The sequence below is a fragment of the Petaurus breviceps genome, unplaced genomic scaffold (genome assembly GCF_028583685.1).
Source record: "Petaurus breviceps papuanus isolate PSGF00001 unplaced genomic scaffold, PetGlider_PUasm1.0 185, whole genome shotgun sequence".
NCBI classification, from domain to species: Eukaryota; Metazoa; Chordata; class Mammalia; order Diprotodontia; family Petauridae; genus Petaurus; species Petaurus breviceps.
Genome location: NW_027185797.1, coordinates 31,061,400 through 31,081,677, shown reverse-complemented (window position 1 = coordinate 31,081,677; position 20,278 = coordinate 31,061,400). Strand labels below are relative to the sequence as shown.

General features: G+C 39.6%; 1 protein-coding gene across 10 annotated transcripts in view; it reads left to right on the top strand.

Annotated features, from left to right (window-relative positions):
• Positions 1-3,684: 3,684 nt before the first annotated feature.
• LOC138161784 (serine/threonine-protein kinase 31-like) overlaps positions 3,685-20,278 on the top strand; it is a 231,861-nt gene continuing 215,267 nt past the window's right edge. For 3 of the 10 annotated variants that reach the window (XR_011168465.1, XM_069088706.1, XM_069088710.1), the window contains exons 1-11: positions 3,685-3,835; positions 4,766-4,926; positions 6,467-6,586; positions 7,323-7,454; positions 11,386-11,487; positions 12,308-12,388; positions 12,589-12,714; positions 14,411-14,536; positions 14,749-14,835; positions 16,642-16,791; positions 19,310-19,435. Coding sequence is in view for 9 of the 10 variants with exons in the window: in XM_069088706.1 (XP_068944807.1) it covers positions 4,924-4,926; positions 6,467-6,586; positions 7,323-7,454; positions 11,386-11,487; positions 12,308-12,388; positions 12,589-12,714; positions 14,411-14,536; positions 14,749-14,835; positions 16,642-16,791; positions 19,310-19,435 (1,053 nt within the window). In the remaining variant the exon portion in view is untranslated. The remainder of the gene's footprint in view (positions 3,836-4,765; positions 4,927-6,466; positions 6,587-7,322; positions 7,455-11,385; positions 11,488-12,307; positions 12,389-12,588; positions 12,715-14,410; positions 14,537-14,748; positions 14,836-16,641; positions 16,792-19,309; positions 19,436-20,278) is intronic. The other 7 variants (XM_069088712.1, XM_069088714.1, XM_069088709.1 and 4 more) reach the window with 6 other exon arrangements.

Genomic DNA, 20,278 nt, shown 5'->3' with positions numbered 1-20,278 from the left:
AATGCTTAGCTATGCAAAACATTTCCATAGTGAATATAATGTGAAAGACTGACTATATTTCCCTCCATCATATCCCACCCCCACTTGTTCTGTTCTCTACTTTGATCCTATCCCTTTTCAAAAGTGGGTGCTTCCAACTTCCCTCCCCCACCCCGAGCCTGCCCTCCTTTCCATTATCCCCCCTCTTGTCCCCTTCCCCTCTGCTCTCCTGTAGGGTGAGATACCCTACTTAGTGTGTATGTCATTCCTTCCCTAAGCCAAATTCAGTGAGAATAAGGTTGACTCATTCCTTTTTGCCTTCCTGTTCTTCCCCTCCATTGTAACAGTTTTCCTTTGCCTCTTCTATATGAGATAATTTACCTCATTCTGTCTCCCCATCTCCTCTCATTATATTCCTCTCTCACCTCTTAATTTCACCTTTTAAGTATCATCCCTTCCTATTAAATTGGTCCTGTGGCCTCTGTTTATATATACCTGTACATATATACACACACTCACATATGTATTCATACGCCCATATACTCTCCTATATAGACATATATACCGTGTTTCCCCGATAATAAGACCTATCCCAAAAACAAGCCCTCCCCTTACTGTGTAAGATTCCTCTAAAATAAGCCCTCCCCCGAAAATAAGCCCTATTGAGATTGCTACTGTAGTTGAAGGTGATCCCCTGCGCTACACGCTACATTACGGTACCCTCTGTATGCACTGTTCCCCCCCGCCCCCGCCGTGAAACGCACGCTGCGCTCCGAGCTGCATCCAATCAGAGCTGCACCAGTGAGCTCGTCATCCTGTTCTTCCCCAGTGATTTGCTTATTGAATAAAGGTACATTTTTTTGTTCACATTTACCTGTTTATTAAAATTGCTGTCAGTGTTCATTAAAATAAGCCCTCCCCTGAAAATAAGCCCTCTGGTGTTTTTCTGTCCAAAAAAATTAATAAGACAGTGTCTTATTATCGGGGAAACATGGTATGTATACATATATACACACATTTCTATTCCCTTCAGCTATTCTCATACTGAGAAAAGTTTCATAAGTTACAATTATCATTTTTCCATGTAGGAATATTACTAGTTCAACTTTGATAAGTTCCTTAGGATTTCTTTTCCCTGTTTACCTTCTCATGCTTTTTTGTTTCTTGTATATGAATGTTAAATTTTCTATTCAACTCTGGTTTTTTCATCAAGAATACTTGAAAGTCCTCTATTTCACTGAATGACCATATTTTCCCCTGGAACATGATACTCAGTTTTACTGGGTAGGTAATTCTTAGTTTTAATCCCAGCTCCTTTGACCTCCAGAACATCATATTCCAAGTCCTTTGATCCCTCAATGTAGAAGCTGCCAGGTCCTGAGTTATCCTGATTGTGTTTCCACAATATTGAAATTGTTTCTTCCTGGCTGCTTGTAATATTTTCTCCTTGATCTGGGAACTCCTGAACCTGGCTATAATATTTCTAGGAGTTTTCTTTTTGGGATCTTTTTCAGGAGGAGATCGGTGGACTCTTTCAACCTCTATTTTGCCCTCTGGTTCTAAAACATCAGGGCACTTTTCCTTGAGAATTTCTTGAAGGATGATTTCTAGGTTCTTTTTTTGATTATGGCTTTCAGGTAGTCCAATAATTTTAAAATTATCTCTCCCATGTCTCTTTTCCAGGTCAGTGGTTTTCCCAATGAGATATTTCACATTGCCTTATATTTTTCATTTGTTTGGATCTGCTTAATAGTATCTTGATTTCTCATAAAGTCACTAGCTTCCATTTGCTCCAATCTAATTCTGAAGGAATGATTCTCCTCAGTGAGCTTTTGAGATTCTTTTTCCATCTGGCAAATTCGGCTTTTTAAGGCATTCTTCTCATTGCCTTTTTGAGTATCTTTTGTCATTTGAGTTAGTCTGTTTTTTAAGGTGTTATTTTCTTCAATCAGGTTGTTGACTCTCATTTCATAATTTTCTTGCATTGTTCTCATTTCTCTTCCCAGTTTTTCCTCCATTTCTCTTATTTGGTTTTCAAAACCCTTTTTAATCTCCTCTATGGCCTGTAACCAGCTCATATTATTCTTGGAAGCTTTTGGTGCAGGAGTTGTGACTTCACTGTCTTCCTCCTGTTCCATACTTTGATCATTTTTATCCCCCAAATAGGAGTCTAATGTAGGATTGCTCTCTTTGTTTTGCTTCCTTTGCTTGCTCATGTTGCCACTCAATTACTTGACTTTTGAGCCTTTTGCCACAGTAGGACTCTGCTACCAGAAATGAGAGCTTTATTCCAAACTCTGGGGTTTTTGCAGCTGCCGGACCTATTAGTTGGGTGCCCTCTGTGAAGCCTCCACAGGCTCTGGTAGACTGTTCACACACCCCAGGACCTCCACCCTAGACCCCAATCCAGATCTAGGCAGGTTAAAGTAATAGCCATTACCCCTCGTACTGGTGCTACAATCTGCAGGCCAGGAGCTGAAGCTGCCACGTGGCAATGGCTGCATGGCTGTGGAGCCTCAGCCCAACCAGCAAACTATTGTAGTAGGCCGTGTTAGGTGATGGTGACTCTGTCAGAGAAGGGGGCTAATTTGAGAGATGTTATGAAGGCAGAATCCACATGGCTTGGCAACTGATTCGATATGGGGGTGGTGGGGAGATAGTGAGGAGCCGGGATGCCTAGGAAGTTGGTGGCATCCTCAATAGCAGGGCTCAGGGTAGCAGTGAAGGGTATGAAGCCAGCGGTGTGGGCCAGCAGGTGTCAGTAGGTCAGTGGAACAGAGGAGGTTTTTGGGGAAAAAATAATGGCTTAACTTTTATACATGTTAGTTAATGTTTGAAGTGTCTTTATTTAGTTCAGGATGTTCAATAGGCAACTGGAGGTTGACCACTGGAGGTCAGGAGAAAAGCTAGGACTATATAGATAGATCTGAGAATTAGCAGCATAGAGATACCAGGAAAGGCTTAGGCAGAAGTTTGTGCTTGAGCTGTGACTCTGAGGCAGAGATGAAGAGGTAGCACATCCCAGACATAGGAGGAGTGGCCAGTGCAAAGGCCAAGAAAGGAGGAGCATTGTGAGCAGTGAACAGAGAGATGGTACTACCGTAGTAACGTTCACGGAGGCCGGTTTGTTCAGAGATTTAAAAGGTAAACGGAAATACGTGATCCTGGAGGCAATGGGAAATCTTTGGGTTGATTGGGTCACGTGGTCAGATCTGCGTTTAAGGAAAATGACTGTACTTAGTGTAGAATGAACTGCAGTGAGGAGAGACTGAAGGCAAGGAGGCCACAGTCTAGTTGTGTTGAGTGGAGAAAAGGGTTCGATTTGAGAGAGACTTTGGGGATAGAGAGAACGAGATTTAACCACTGATTGGCTTGGTGGGGTCTGGGAGAATGAGGAGTTGAGGGGGGTATTGAGGGTTCTGACCCTGGGAGCCTAGAGCTGGGAGCTGCCTGAGAATAGGTACTGCCTTTTACCTTCCTTTGTATCCTCAGTGCTCAGAATAGTGCCTGACACATGGGAGTCCTTAATCAATGTGTATTAACTGACCAAATTGGTGAAGTGGGAAGTCAAGGGAGAGTCTGGGGCTGGAAATTTCCTCGTATTCTGTGTCTGTCTTGTCTCTCTTCCTCTATCTCTCTCTGTCTCTGTTTCTTCCTTCCTGCCTTTCTTTCATCTGTCACTCCATCTGCATGCGTATGTGAGTCATCTACATATAGATGAAAAGTAAAATACTTGGGACCATCTGGTGAGGTTCCCAAGAGTGTGTCCGTTGGCGGCTGATGCGCTGGTACAGTCACATATCTTAGTTTTTCAGCCACTGTGTTTCCAGTTCTCGGCTACACTTGTGATGGGCTGGTAGGAATGTTTTTGCTAAGCACTGCATCTTTGTTTCTCTCTTTTTGGCCTCCTTAGGGGACACCCCCAATGGTGGGATTATTAGGTTAAAGGATGTAAATGTTTTAGTTACCTTCTTGTAAAATTCTAAGTTCTGAAATCCTAAATGGTTGAACTACTTCCCAGAAGCAATAATAGCACATCAGCCTGTTCTTCTAGAGTGAACAATAATCTTATCTTTTGCAATTTTTTTTGTTACTTTGCATTGTGGGAGGTAAAGTTCAGGATTTAATTTGTATTTGTCTTCTTAGTGATTTGGTGCCTGTTTTTATGTAGTTCATGACTTTTTTTTCTTTAAACATTTTTTATTGATATTATTTTATTTTCCTTTGCCTTCATTTCCAAATATCTCTCCTCCTTCATATACCCAGAGAATCATCTCTTTTAACAAAGAATAAAAAACAAATAGAATCTTTCAGTGTCCCAAACTTATAGTCCCCTACCTCTGCAGTGAAGGGAAGGAGAGGTGTGTCTTTGTGGTTACTTTGCTATTTTCTAGACATTCACAACCTTCTAATTTTTGCAAGGTTTGAAGTGAAGCTTCCTGGCCTTTAGTTTGCAGACTTAATTCTCTTATTTTTATTGTAAATCTGTCAAAAACAAATGTCATATTTGTTCCTTTTTGGGCCTTCAGCTTCTTTCCCAAACTTTATAACCTTTCAAAGATTAAAGTGGCTTAACCATCATATTTGAGAGTTTTTCCTGCCCTAGGGTATAGTTTGTCTGTTCTGAATGACTTGAATGTTCTCTTACCTACTCCCTACTTATCTTGGGTTTTACCTCTTAACTCTTTTCTCAACTATTAATCGCTTAGTTTAGAAAGATTTAAAACCTAAGGCAGCTCAATAAATTAATCTTGATTTTGTGCATGTTTCAATTTTTTCAACCAAGTTTTTTGATCTAAATGATGAAGAATCTCTGAATTCTGAAGAGGTAATTGGCAACATTGATGAAATATTGGAGAAGATTGAGTCTGATGTTTGCAAAGAGCTGGAGATCTCTCTCGTTGTGAGTTACTGTCCTTAAAATATGTACAGGCATTATATTTTATGGTATGTATACACTTGAAAGGAAGCAAAGTGATTTGTGGTTTTAAAAATAATTTTGCCCTATAAATCTGATCATGGAAAGGTTTCTTCAGGTGCCTTGAAAAAAGTCTGTTACAAATTTTAATTTCAAAGCTGAATTTGAGATTGCTTTTAAATAGAAGAAAACCAATGCTAATCTTTTAAATGGTTGAGTTTTCTCTACTAACTAATGACTCAGTCTTGCCAGCCTACTGGTTTGAAGGAATTCCTTATGGATGAAGTGAGAGTTTGACATGAAATGACATCTGGGAGAAAGCTGAAAGAGCTTTGACAAGGCTCATTGGTATCCTTTCCCCTCAGGATCTCCTTTGGGAATGTCATGAAATTCTACTCAGGTGCCATTTAGTCAAATGCCCTCATTTTACAGAAAAGAAGGTAGAGCTGCGATGATTAAGGCTCACAGGCAGGAAGCTCAGAGCAGTGGCCTTGGGACTTGGGAGCCGAGTGACTGTCCCACCCTCCCTCCCTGCCAGGGCCCGTTTCACACTTAGGGGCCACTTCCTCACGAGGCTCTTTCTATGACCTCATCCTCGTAGAGTTGGAATGGTTTTCTGAAGCTATTTTTTTTAGGTTGTGTTGTTCTTAATTGTTTGACGACCTAGCAGCTTTTTTCATTCTTGGCATTTATACTTTTAAGTACTTGTAGTGTTTTGCAGGTAGGACTCACACCTGTCCTACAGATTACACTCTCATAAGATTAGCCACCCTTCTTAGCACACCTTGCCTGACATGATGTTTTCTCAGAAGCAGTTAATGACATCAGGTCAAGATACACTTTTTCCCCCCTTGTTTGACACACATTCCTGATTCCTCCCATTTAGATTCTGTCCTAGAGTATAGAATTGTCCTTGTGAATAGAATGACTAATTCAGTTCACTTCAGTCATTATTCATTATTAAGTGCCTACTGTGTACAAAAACAGTGTGTTAGTCTCTAGAGATACATGGAGGAAAACCAAGCAGACCCTTTCCTAGAGGAGCTTATACTGCCTCTCTTCAAGCTGTTAGGAGCCCTCAGATTGTTTTTGCTGTCTTAATGTGTATTTTCATCAACTCATTTTTTAGCTTTTACTTCTTCCCTATCTTAGCTTTAGATCATTAAATGAGAAGTTAAACTAATTTATAAGATTTAAAAAGAACTTTTTTAGGTTAAAGGTTAGTCTTCTGACTGTCTTATTTGGAAATAAAAGGGCATTTACTTAAAACATTTTTTTTGAAGGGAAGTAAGAATCTTGCCTTTCCATAGTGGCAGTTTGGTGTCTGGTTGATAGGGCACAGAACATAGAAACCTGGATTCAAATCCTGCCTCAAAAACTTTGATCGTGTGATCTTTGGGGAGTTTCATCCCCTCTCTGGGCCTCAACCTCCTCATCTGTAAAATGGGGAGTTGGGCTTTATGATCTCCAGCTTTACCGCTGTGAGCCTGTGGTGTAGCCACTGACCTCTTCACTTTTTACTAAAGACTTTCTTGTGCTTCGTGTACCACTATGTTTGTTTTCATTCAGGAGCAAGGTGACATAGACAAGGAGATCATCCTGAATACATATAATGAAGTCCTGCAAAGGATTCGTTCAGAGGAGAGGCTTGTCACTGTAGTTCAAGCCAAATACACAGCCAGCATGGAGGTTAGCTTGCTTGTGCTTAAGTGTTTGGGTGTGAGTTGGCAGGATTTAACTATCTCAAACATCCTTAAGTGTTTTATTATTGCCCTTTTTAAAAAATCAAGTATTGCTTGTACTCTACTGAGGTTTGAGGTAAGTTTCTATAGAAATGACCTTCTGTAATTGAAATTACATATATGCTTATAAAAAGATACTAAATTCATTATGCTAAAACACAGGTTTTCTTAATTCATTTAAAATTTAACAATGACTAATTGAGAAACTAGTAGAACTAGGTGACACAATTGTAACTCATAAATCTAAGAATTATTTAATTTTGTTTAAAAGAAACCTTTACCAAACCATGATCCTCTAAATAACCAGATTTACTCCTAGTAGAATCTATTTGAAAGAACAAGACAAAACAAAAACACACCACCACAGCAGCCTGTCCTTGGATAGATTATGTGACACTATAGAAAAACAGATTTATCATCCTTTGTGGTATCCTTGATTTGAGAGATTTCTCATTTGCATGCTGTGTTTTGTACATGGGCCATGGGCGATGTTATAAAATTTTAATTTACTCAATCTTTGGTTCCAATAAAATGTAGTGCTTGTTTTTCACAAAGGTAGCTTCTAGTTACTTTTCAGAAATTAAATGTCGCACAATGCCTGGGGCTATATTCTTAACAATAGACACTCAGGTATTGCTGACGGACTGAATCAATGGTGTCGTAACTATTTTTTTTATTCATAGTTTAAGAAGCAGATCATGGAGTGGCTAAATAAAAGCCCCGATGTGGACCATCTGCTTTCTATTAAGAAGACTCTGAAAGGCTTAAAAGCCCAGCTGAGATGGAAGCTGGTTGAAAAGAACAACCTGGAGGAGGTATGGCTCTGCTGGCTCGTGCCTGGGGCCTGCTGTTACTCGGCCGGCGCTCTCGCGGCCGTTGTAGGCAGGTTGGCTTCTGTTAGGCAGCTCCTTTTTTTTTTAAAGGAATCTGAGAATGAAGATTTCATAATGCAGATAAAAATCACCACTGAAAATGGTGATTACTTCAGATTTTTCATTTATTTGGTTTAAAAAAAAGTGGAGTTGAAATTGCAGTGCTTAAAAGTTTAGTTTTTGAGTTTTCATATCCCAAACACCTTTTTACAGTTTCCCCAGAATGTCTTTATAAGTTTGAAAATTTGGAAAAAGCTTTTTTATGGCTTGCGCTTCAAAAGAAATTTCCATTCATTTCAAATAGGTTTGATCATAAATAATATTCTATCATGTTTCCAAAAGGTTAAGTAGTCCTGAAAAAAATAATGGTTTTTCCAAAAGCTTAAAGTAAGGAAAAAGGTGATTTTATATTAATGGGGTATCTCTCATGTCATCTGATGTTGAGAAGTCCTTACTTGAAACTTTGCTAATTTATCTTTTAACGCTAATTTTCCATGTCTTGGTTCTACAAGTTCCTCTTCATCCCTTTCCTTTGTGTGCTACCCTTGGCTTAGTTTGCCTTGTTTGTGGAAAATGAAGGGCTTAAACCAGAACCTTATTTGTTCTTGTTGTAATTAGTATTGCCAGAGACAGTTGCATGGGCCCGCTAGAATAGAATGGACCCACAGAATGGGCAAGGGGGTGGTGAGAAGCACTTCTTCAGTGCCCACTCGGTGCTATTCGCTTTACAAACATGATCTCATTTGGTCCTCACAGCCTCCTTCAGTTGGGCCCGCTGAGGCAGACCTAGGCTAGTGGCGGTCACATAGTAAATGTCCAAGACTAGTGCCTGTGCTTTGTGTACTGTGGCACCATCTCTCTGCCTTTAAACATGGAACCTGTGTTAACATCTTTCTATGGCAGGGCAGGGCCTTGCTTCTTAAATAGTTTGTATGGAATAATAGAGCTTAAAGGAGCCTCATTGGTATCCCTGGTATAGAACTCTCCGTTTAAGTTGTCTGTTTCTCCTTCTGTCCCCCTATCCTGAAGGTTTGAGTTGCCTAGGGGTTAGGAAGATGCAGAGGGGTCTAGGTTGTCCTTGAACTTTTTTTTCTGAGTGTTTGCAACCTTAGGGAGAATTCAAGAGCTCATCTGTCTACATTCAGTTTGGGCTTCCCAGTACTTCCTTAGGCTGAACCTGCCTGTGGGGAAAAGGGTGTATTTAGTCTATTGAACTCTGGAAGAGACACCATGTCTTTGTGAATATATGATAGATATAGTTAAATGCATGTGCAGTACAGAGGGAAAATAAGTGTTTAGCATTAGGCTTTTACTTTAAAAGCTAAGTTATCAATAGTTCTGTGTTAATTTAAGTGTATATACCTGTGAGAGTATTCTTTTGAAGACCTGGTTTTAAATTGTATCATGCCAGAAATCTTGGGCTGAAAATTTTCTTCACCCAAATTCAGGGGTAATGTATACTTGGAGTTTGTATAACCTTGCGGGGAAAATTGTTTGGTTCTTCTTATTTCTTAATAGTACCAAGCAAAACAATGAATTGCCAGTGTAGAGTCAAATTTCAAGGTCCTTTGAAGACTAATAATCCCTTGTTCTTATTGTAGGACATGACTCAGCCTGGTTCTGAGGTGAGGTTTCTAGTAGTGTGTTCTATATGTAATAGGTGGTATGAGACAGTCAGTCAGCAAATTGTCTGTTGATTTTGCCCATTGACCACCTTTTTATGGCAAATTATTTTATCTTTACATTTTTAAACAAGGAGAATGTGTTTACATTTCATTTGAGTTTTTTTTCTTGTACTTAATGATTCTTTGTTTTTATTGTTGTTTTTCAGTCATTTAGTCATGTCCCACTCTTAGTGATCCCATTTGGCATTTTCTTGGTAAAGATACTGGAGTGATTTGCCATTTCCTTCTCCAGCTCATTTTACAGATGAGCAAACTGAGGCAAACAGGGTTAAGTGACTTACCCAGGGTCACACAGCTAGTATTTGAAGCTAGATTTGAACTCAGGAAGAGAAGTCTCTGTGCACTGTGGCACTACCTAGCTGCTCTACATTCTTCCTACCTGTACTAATTTTTCTATTCTCTGAATTCCTGTTGTACTCAGTCCATTAACTGTAGAGCTGAACAAACTTGTTGTTGTTTAATTGTTTGCTGTGTGTTAATTATGTTTCCCTACCTGGATTGAGATGGGACTATTCCTTCAACAACTATTTAACAAAGCAGTGGATGTGACATTGTCTCAGCCTTCACAGAACTTACCATCTAGTTGGGTAAATAAGACGTATACTTTTGAAATGCTCACTAACAGAACAATGAAACCAAAGCCCCAGTGAGTCATATGGACAGTAGAAATGTTTCCTGGAAGAACTGGACCTGGAGATTGGCATGAGAAGTTGGGTGGAATTTGGATAGTCACAGGGCAGGGGAGAGGCCTTGCAGAAAGGGAGGGGTCAGTGGTAAGATAGGTAGATGAATATGGGGGTTTCTTAAGTGGTGAGATTGAAAGGGAGCTTGGGAAATAGGTTGTGGAGAGTCTTGAGGGCTGGGGGAGAGAAGTCATTGCAGATCTGGAAGCAGGAGTTTTTGGAAGTAGTGGTTCAAGAATATTAGCTTGGCTCTAGTAATTAAGTGTGGAACCATTAGGGGAGAGAAATGGAAATGAAAGAGAATTGGGCAAGAGGTTATGGAGTCATACAGACCAGTTAAGAAGTTAGTGAGATCATCTAGGGATTTGTTCTGGATTGTGCCATCGGAGGTGGAAAGGAGGGATCACATGACAATTTAGAACTGGAAGGGACTGTCAACAGTTAGTCACGTAGTTCAGCCCCCTGCTTAAGCAGATGAGGAAATTACAGTCTAGGTCAATTTAGTGACGTGCCCAGGGGCACCTGGCATGTCTGATGTGAGACTCAAACCCAGGTTGGCCTAACTCCAGGTCTGACAATTCTATTATAGCTATCCTTTCCATATTGTGGGAGTTAGGGCGTGGCACCCCCTCTATCTGGAAAATCTGCATAAAATTTTTGGCCTTGCCTTTATACCAGAGAAAAGAAATTGGATATGTTTTTGGTATTAAAATGTGTTGATATTATACAATACCATGCATCTATTTTATGTATTTTTGAGTTTCTAAACTTTTTCCGGGTTGTCTGCTGGACTTTGCATGTCATCTGTGGCTTTCTCAAAATTCCCCCAAAATTCCCATTTAGTTTCTTATGCTGATCCAAGATCTCCAAGCTGTGATGGGGAAAGTTGAGATGTAGAAGGGATTACTGTGTACTTGTTTCTCAAGGGATTATGGGGGAAGACAAGAAAGAATTATTGAGAGAACTTGGTGACATTAGATCATCTTTTATATTGCCACAGCGCTGAGGACTTAATCTCTTTTGGCTTATTATTATTATTTGCTTTTTTTTTGGAGGGGGGAAGGCAGGGCAATTGGGGTTAAGTGACTTGCTCAAGGTCACACGGCTAGTATGTGTTAAATGCCTGAGGCTGGATTTGAACTCAAGTCCTCCTGACTCCAGGCTTGTGCTCTATTTACTGCGCCACCTAGCTGCCCCTTGGCTTATTTTTAAGGAAGTGAACCATTTTCTCACTCATTTTTGATGACAGCAATTGGTTTATTTCTGCAGAAGAAAATCGATAGTAATCTTCAAGAAGAAAAATCCCAATTACTGACATTCACTACTCATAGCTTTGTCCTCCTTGAACACTATCCCTTTTTTGGGGAAAGTCTTTTTGGGTAGTTGTATTAAAATAAACTGCATGGTAATAATAAATATTCTTGTTTTCTGTTAGGATCCCAGAAAATTTTCTCAGTTTCTTCTAAGAAACATATAGAATAATTTTGATTTTTCTTCTGATTGTAGGCTGATGACTGTGATGGATCTGAAATTGAAAAAATAAAAGAAGAAATCATTCAGTTGCGTCATCATGTCTTTGAGAAAATTTACCACGAGCAGGAGGAATATGTAAGTTCTGGGCTAGGTCTGTATTGAGACATTGGCTTCTAAGAGCAGATACCCAGGCTGCTGGTGTAGTGCCCAAGGTGACAGAGACACCCCCTTGGTCTGGGCCCTGGCCCTCAGCCCCCCCCTTCCCGTCACCTGGAATGTCCTTATCTATAATGGGAGTAGTCCGGCCTTTTCTTGTGTCCCTTGGATCTTGGGAAGACAAAAGGAGGTCCTAGGAAAAGCAGCATGAGGCCTCACATTGTATATAGTTGTTAATACAGGATTTATTGGTATCACCTAGGAATCTGCTTTTGACTCAGTTAACAGTGTGGGCCCTCCTTCCAGCAGACAGCCAGGGATCGCTGAGGATTCAGAAAATTTGTCGCTGAGAGCAATGATTGGGCAGAGTCCCTTCAGTTTGCACGTCGGCTTCAATACCTTTCTCATAGTTCCGTGTATGTTGAGATGTTTTTGTCACACGGAGCAGGCAGTGCCAATGAGCAATGTAACGATCCAGTGTGAACATGGAAGTGTTTCTTTCTGCCTGGGGCGGGGCCGGGGCTTTTGAGAAGTGGGTGTTCCTGTGCATCGACATAAAGGCTGCTACAATAGGGCACAGGCGGGTTTGTTCCCACTTGCAAAGGTTGGGTCTAGACAGGAAAGGAACATTCATTTTTAGTTCTAAGAGTCTGAATTGCGTTATCGAATGTCTTTAATGGCTGCACATATGATTGAAATCCAACTTTCAAACTCCAGAAATTAATGCAGACAGTGAGAGAAGAGAAACATGGAATACATTTGTATTTTCTGAAATAGTGACTGGTTGTTTTAATTTCAGGAGAAGCTAACTAGTTTGGTGCAAAAGTTGTTCCCTGAGCTACCTCTTCTTCACCCAGAAGCAGGAATACTTAAATACATGGTAAGTTTGTCTGAAATCTGAGGAAAATGTCTAGAAAAATGAAGGCTCTTGATGTCTTAAATTTTTATTGCAAAGAAGAAAAGTTTCACTCAGCAGCTGTGATACCCTTCAGATGTCAAAGTGAAGGAAAGCTTTATTTTGTGTAATGCTTTGTACATGTATCTTTGGCTCTTGATAATGAAACCACATGTGTTACCCAGAACTCTGGAGGAATTTTGACTGTTAGCCTGGAACGGGACCTTTTGGATGCTGAGCCCATGAAAGAACTGAGCAGCAAGCGTCCTCTGGTGTGCTCTGAAGTAGACGGGCAGAAGGTGCTTCTGAAGGTCAGTCTTAGTTCTTGAAACTGATGGAGGCTCACAGGATTCAACTGGGCTGGGGTTCCTTTTAAGCAACCTAAAAATAATGGAAATTCTCTTTGGAAGAATATGTTTGTAATTAAAGTATCTGTCCTTTCCTCCTACCTTTTCTTAATTACAGCTGCCAATGACCATTGGAATGATTTTTTTCCCCTTAGCCAACCAGTCTTTTTTTTTTTTTTATCGTACTCCTGGTGATTCCTGTGAATCGAAAGTTCCTGCTTTTCTTACTGTTAGGCTTAACTAAGATTATTAGCTAAAACATTATGCTGTTGGATTTTCCCTTCTGTTCCTGGAAGTACATCATATAGGAAGCTGTTAACTTGGGATAATCAGATAAAACATATTTTACATTTGAAAATAAGGTGTTTGCAGTGTTACTTGGTTCATACTCAGGCAGGAGCCCAGGAGTCTTTAGTCTGGCATTTCATATTGCGTTTTTAGTGTGATGATAGTCATTTAATGTTTTACTTGCCAGTCAAACTGTGCCATGTCGTCCCGTTTGATTCTCACAACAGTCAGGTGAGCTAGCTAATTCTCATTTCTCTTTTTGGTTTGTAAATACATTTTATTGAAGTCCTTTGTTTTTTCCCCTCCCCATCTCATGTAACAAGTAGTATTTTTTTAAAGTCAAAAAAAGAGGAAAAAAATCTGGAAATCTGTTCAATGTGGCGCTCTTGCCTCTGCAGAGGGATGGGGGTGGGAGCATTAGCTCCTATCTCTTCTTTTGAGCTGTGCTTCTGTATAAGTTTGCCAACATTCACTTTTGAATTTTGTATTGTTTTTTTTTTCCATTTGTGGTGTTGTAGTCATTTTGTGTCTGTGTTTTTCTTGGCTCTGCTGAATTTACTTTGCATGTTTCTATGTCTTCATCATACGCCTCATTTCTTATTGCCCTAGCCCAGTCCCATTCCATTACATTCACGGACCACAGTGCGTTTAAACATTCTCAAATCTATGGGCATCTGCTTGGTTTCCATATTCTTTGTTCTCATAGGAAAAAAAGTGCTGCTGTAAATATTTGGGGGTGTGTGTGTGTGCATGTGTGCATATGTGTGTGTCCTTTTTTCTTATCGTTGGCCTCCTTGGGGAATAAGCCTAGTAAATAGAATATTTGGGTCATAGGGTAGGAACATTTTAATTACTTTATTGGTATAATTCCAAATTGCTTTCCAGAATGGTTACACCACTTCAGGCTCTACCAACTGCCTTAGAGCACTTATTTTCCCACAGCTCCTCCAGCATCGACTCTTCCCCATCTTTTCCCATCTTGACTAACTTTCAGGGTGTGAAGGGAAGCCTCAGGGTAATTTTGATTTATATTTCTCTCATTATTAGTGATTTGGAACATTCTTTTGGCTGTTAATAGTTTAAAGTTTGTTTGAGAACTTTTTGCTCATATCCTTTGACTACTTGCCTATTGGGGAATGAATGCTTTTTGGTCTTAGATATTTTTGTTAATCATTTGTATATCTTGGATACCAAACCTGTATCAGAACAGCTTGATTCAAAGTTGCTTTAAAAAAAACACTTGTGATGCTAATAATATTATCCAGATTTTATAGCTAAGTAGGAAGTAGCGGAGGGGTATGGACGGTGGCCTTGTGGTGCCCAGGTCGGCCCTCTCCCTGTGTGGCACAGGAGCCTTGTCTCTTGGCTCTAGGGCTATTCTGTTGACACGGACACGGAGGCCACAGTGATCCAGAGAGCAGCCCGCTACCACAAGGCTTGGAGAGAGTCCAGGGAAGAGTCTGGATTGTTGCCACTGATGTTCCTCTTTCTGTGTAAGGTAAAATACAGATTTTTCAAGTTAACTCGTGAGTATTTGTACTTTTTGAAATCTAGGAAAGATTTTCTTTGGTATAAATGGAATGTTTCAGATTTCATTGGAAATAGTTATTCCTTTTAACATGCTAGAAAATCAGTTATTTACTTTAAAAATTGTGTCAGGCTCATTGTCACTCTTGAATTACATTATTCTCTCCTTCTTTTTGCTCTTAGTCTGACCCTTTGGCTTATCTGATGGTCCCCTATTATCCTAGGGCAAGTCTGGGTGCTGTCCAGGCCAGCATGCCTTTGTCCACAGAAGTAAGTAGTAGAACAGAAGGCTCAGGCATCTTACCCCTGGAGCTTACGAAATCTTTCTCTCTTAGCAAATGCTGTATTATTTCTCGAAAATTCCCATTTTTCAGCAAAGTCCTTACAAGGAACATGGGAGGAAACCTCCAGTAACTTGCGTTTCTTAAGTACCTAATTTGCTTATTCCCCTGCATATTACACTGTGCCTTGGATAGATAATAAAATAATACCAGGTAGTAATGATTTATTTGCATTGTATCCTTTTCTGGGCTTTTTCACTGTTCATTTCCTTAGAAATGTTGTAGGTGTTTTTTTTCCTACAGTTGTAGATAATTTGCAAATTCTAATTCTAGTATCAATATTTTGCATCACTTTGCCTTTTCATATTTTTTGTGATGCAGTAGTAGTTGATTACATTAGTATGCCACCATTTATTAAACTATATCCACTGTTCAGCTTATAGGCAGTTTCCACCACTCTAAAGCAATTATAAATATTTCTGAATTGGAAGTCTTCTACATATTTGTTGTTAACTGTTGTTTCAGTCATGTCTAGCACAATCCTAACCCCATTTGAGATTTTCTTGGCAAAGATACTGGAGTAGTTTGCCATTTCATTGTCTAGCTCATTTTACAGATGAGGAAACTGAGGCAAACAGGGTGAAGTGACTTGCCCAGGGTCACACAGCTAAGAAGTATCTAAGCTGGATCTGAACTTGGGTCTTCCTGACTTTAGACCCAGCGCTCTATCCGTTGTGCCACCTAGCTGCCACCTTTTACATGTGTCCATATATTCATTTTTAATAATGTCCCCTAGTAGTCAAACAAGTTGAAGGGTATTAGTGGTTCTTATAACTAACTCTGTTGCCATCTTCCTCCTGTCCAGATCTCACACCAATCTATAGTCTTACCAATAATGTCATAGAGTGTCATTGTCCTTTTAGCCCCTGTATGTGTGAATATAATTGTTTTTTAGGGCTTGGGGGCTAATTTGTTAGGTATTTGGTGGTACCTTCAATTTTTTAATTTGCATTTTTCTGTTTGTTAGAGTTTGAATAGCATTTCAATTAGCTACTAACAATTTGTGTATTTTCCTTTGAACATTACCTAATTTGTCTATTTTAACCATTTTGACATTGGAGAATGGTTATTATTGTTTTGATTCTGGATGTCAGATATTTATCAGGTATATTTATCACAACTGTTTATTCCAGTTTTTTTTCCTAACCTGTTCTTCTTTTCTTTAAATATTACTTTTTATCTTAGAGAAAATCTTTTTGGTGGTCATAACCACCATCCATTTTTTCTCCTATAATTTCTTCTATTTTATAATTTTTTTCTCTGTCATAAAGAACAAATCTTCCTTCCTTTCCACTTTTTTCTGACTTTCAAACATTAAGCTAAGGGATCCAATTGGATTTTAGTACATAGTATGAAGTATGACTCCAGTCTTTCTACTGTTTGGTATTTTACATTCCTTCTTTCTTATAACACCGGCTTAAGTTTGATCTTCTTAAGTAATTTTATTAAAATAATGACTAAATGGAGTATCTGTTAAGGGGCTTTGGGTGGTTTGCTGTCTTGAAAAAAATAGGAAAATGCTAAACTCTCTTCATTTTTAAACTCAGCACTTCATCTGGCCTTCATTTAGTCATTTTCCTTTACTCCAACTAGTCACTATTTGAGAAATCATCATAGTTTTTTGAGGGGGGCTTCTTTTGGGAAATTGAGCCCCTGATATGATTAGAGAAGGGCCAGGAGCAGAATGAGTTGACCATTTTTTTGATTTCTCTTTGTGTGTGTTGTTAAACTTTAGGAAGCTTTAAAGGTCATGAAGGGTGTTGCGCATGGCCTTCATACATTGCATAAAGCTAACATCATCCATGGATCACTGCATCACAACAACATATTTGTCTTGAATCGAGAACGAGGAATTGTGGGAGATTTTGACTTCACCAAATCTGTGGTAAAAAGTCTAGTGTTGGGGTTGGTTCTTTGAATGACTTTAAATGTGAGTACTCTGTTATCAGTAGGCAGTTCTGGACTGAGATGTCCAGGCACTGCTCTGTGTACACTTTGCATGAGGACAGAGTAGTCACCCAGCTCATCACTTTGAGCCAGCATCTCACAGTTACAGAGCTATCGAGTCAGAAAGGCCCTTAGCCTCCAATTACTCTAACTCTTGCACGAGGTAATCCCACTAGGGTCCCCCAGACAGGTGGTCATGAAGCCCTCTGGGTGGCATCTTCCATTTGGAGCAGCTCGACCTCTCCGCTGGCTCCTTCTGACAGCAAGCCTCAGTTGTCCTCTGTGGCTTGTTCCCATTCTTCTTCTGCTCTGCGGGGTCAAATGGAGCAAGCTGAACGCCTCTTCAGCACGGGACGCCCCTTTGGTGTGGGAACATCCCCCTGAGTCTTTTTTTTTCCCTTAAGGCTGAACATGCTTATTTTCTTTGTCTGATCCTAATGTGTCATAAACTCACAGCCCTTCAGGGCTGGTTGTCCTCCTTTGGACACTGCAGCTGGTCAATAGCTTAATGATTTGTGCTTCCTAGAACTTCATACAGTACTCCCAGGGAGGGCAGAACACAGTTGGGTTATTACTTCTTTACTTCTGGAAGCTATGCCCTTCTTAAAATCCTGTCCCCCTGACACCAAATCTTGTTCTTTTCATTATATCATTTGCATTATGGAGTAATTTTCACTTCTATTTTCACAGTGCTGTGTACATAGTAAGTACTCAGGAAATAACTTCTTTAAATGATCAATTTTTTAGCTTAATTGAAGTTGATTTGACAGTGGAGGGGGTGTTCTACTTTCATTTTGGTTCTCATTGAAAACCTCAGATTTTTGAAAGAAAAATTGTTTTCTCTGCTCTAGCCTCTCACTAAAGACTAGGAGTCTTATCTGCAGAGGCTGGAAGTGATTTCTGACAGTTGTTAATAGAATGTGCCCTGGTTCATGGGAGGTTGAAAGAAGAGCCCCCAGCTTGACACACTAAACAATGGCCAAATAAACATCGAGTCAGGCCAGTCTGAGTTAGTGGCACAAGGAGTATGAGTTATGTTTGTTATTTTACAAAGATGACATTTCATTTCCCAAGTATACATGATACCAGGTGAACTAATAGGTTTTGAACTTAATTCATTAATCAGGTGAGATACCATGTCACATGGTTGAAAGCCTTATGGCACTGTATAAATGCAGGCTATTAGTAGTAATGGTAACTCTGTGAAATTTGGTTGCTCTTAATATATTAAAAATATCCACTTTAGATCATGTCAGATATTCCTTCCATGATATTGTTTCTGTTTGGATTTCCTTACCAACTCCTTAGATCAAGCACAAAAAGCTTCAATCTAGTTTTTGTGTTCGGATTTGTGTTTGAATTTTGTGTTCAAATTATTAGAAATTTCAAAATTAGATTAATGATTTGGATTAAAAATAATAGATCCCTTTAGTGGAGGTGGAGCTTGGATGTGGTATCAGTATTTATTATTAATTACCTACTGTGTGCCAGGAGAGCTATCTATCTGTCATCTATCTATCTATCTATCTATCTATCTATCTATCTATCTATCTATCTATCTATCTATCTATCTGTCTGTCTGTCTGTCTGTCTGTCTGTCTGTCTATATCATCTATCTGTCTATCTATCTTTCTATACATCTATCTATCTGTACATCCATCTATCTATCCTTGACCCTCTGATTTCAAGTCCTGGCCCCAACACAAGTCATGGTATTTTTCAGAGTGATATATTCATTATTGTCTCTAGTGGAACAACTCATACATACAACTGCCGTTTATTTCAGTGTTTTTAGAGATTAATATGAGAAGTGACTTACTTTAGAATACGGAAACCTTCCTTGACTTTTGAGGGTCCATTGGCTTGCTTGTTTTTGGTTTGTACTTGTCATTTCCTCATGGTAAAGAAAGTGTGATCTCTGGGATGTGATCTCCCTCCTCTCTCTTTTACTCCAGTGATGTTGATCAGCATCTGGTCTCTGGGCTCTTTCCTGGGAAGGGGTTACTAGGGCCCTGAGATGTGGAGTCTCTTGGCAAGGGTCAGCATAGCTAGTATGTGAACAAGGGAGGAGTTGGCTTCTGACTCTAGGGGTCATTCTACCTCTTAATACACAATGCCTCTTACTAGTTTGTTAGAAAATAAAATTTCAGCCTAAATGTTTAAGTGAGTCAGCAAGTAATGTTAACAGTGAATATATATCTGAAACTTTGTTTAGACTTAGAACAGAGTTATTGGTGAGTTCTTAACTTTATGGGACTAACTTAAAGATTAAGTAATCAAAAGGGATTTTTGAGAGCATAAAATTAAAACCTAGTAATTTAGGAGTATGAGAATATGTAAAAAAAAGTCTGAATGGAGCTTGTAAAATACATGTTAGATGAGTGGAAACTGTTGAGTTAAAAAGTAACTTTAAAGCTTATACTGCTTTAAAAATATGTGGCTTGTCTTCTGTGCAGAACCAGCGAACCGCTATGAATTCCATGATAATTGGTGGCTTGAACTTAATGTCGCCAGAATTGAAAGTGGGACAGCCAGCTTCTCCATCGTCAGACTTATATGCTTATGGCTGTCTTATGTTGTGGGTATGTCCTTTCTTATTGAAATCTTGACTGATGCCAGTTTTTTGTATGTAAAGACTTAGCAGTGACCAAGAAGATACTTTATTTTAAAAACCAGTTTTTCTTTCAAACTTGTTCTGCTGTAAACTCCCTTCTCCTCTAGGTAGAAAATCCTGGGGTTTCTGCTGGAAAATGAGTTTTTATAAGTGACCCTGTTGTTTTCTGTTTGCTCATCCCCTGCCCCATCCCTTCCTCTTTTTGTGTTATCTCCTTCACCATTGTACCTGGTGTCATCTGACTTTTCCTTCCACAGAATAGTCACTGCACACAAGGAGTTGCCCTAGGTGTGTTCAGCCTACGATCATAATTGAGGAGAGTCTGTCCAATTCCCTCATCCCCCATGGAGCCCCTGATGCTGCCCTTCTGCCAGGGCTTTCTAGAGTCGCTTTTTCGCTTCAGCTGCCCTGGTTTAAGTCTGTTCTTGTCAAGTGGGAGGCATGTAAAAGTAATTCTTAGTTTTTTTATCTTTTAAAACCAGTCACAACTTCGGCTGGTTGGTTTGGGTGCTTCTTTGAATAGAAAAATTCATCAGGGTTAATGGTGGCCTTCCTACTTTAGGCAGTAATAACTATTGGAATACTGTTCCTTATGATGCTGTGTAGATCAGCAGGAGGCAGTTGTTGGAATGTGCCTGAGATCTGTCATAGAATGCCTTGAGATCCCCTTCTAGCAGCTCTAGTGAGACAGCATCAGCTTTGTGCAGCAGACTTCACGAAGTGCTCTGACCAACAGCAGGGTGGGCAGTCAGAAGATTGCCCGAAACCAGTAACACCCTAGCAGAGGACATCTTCATTCCAGTAACAGAAT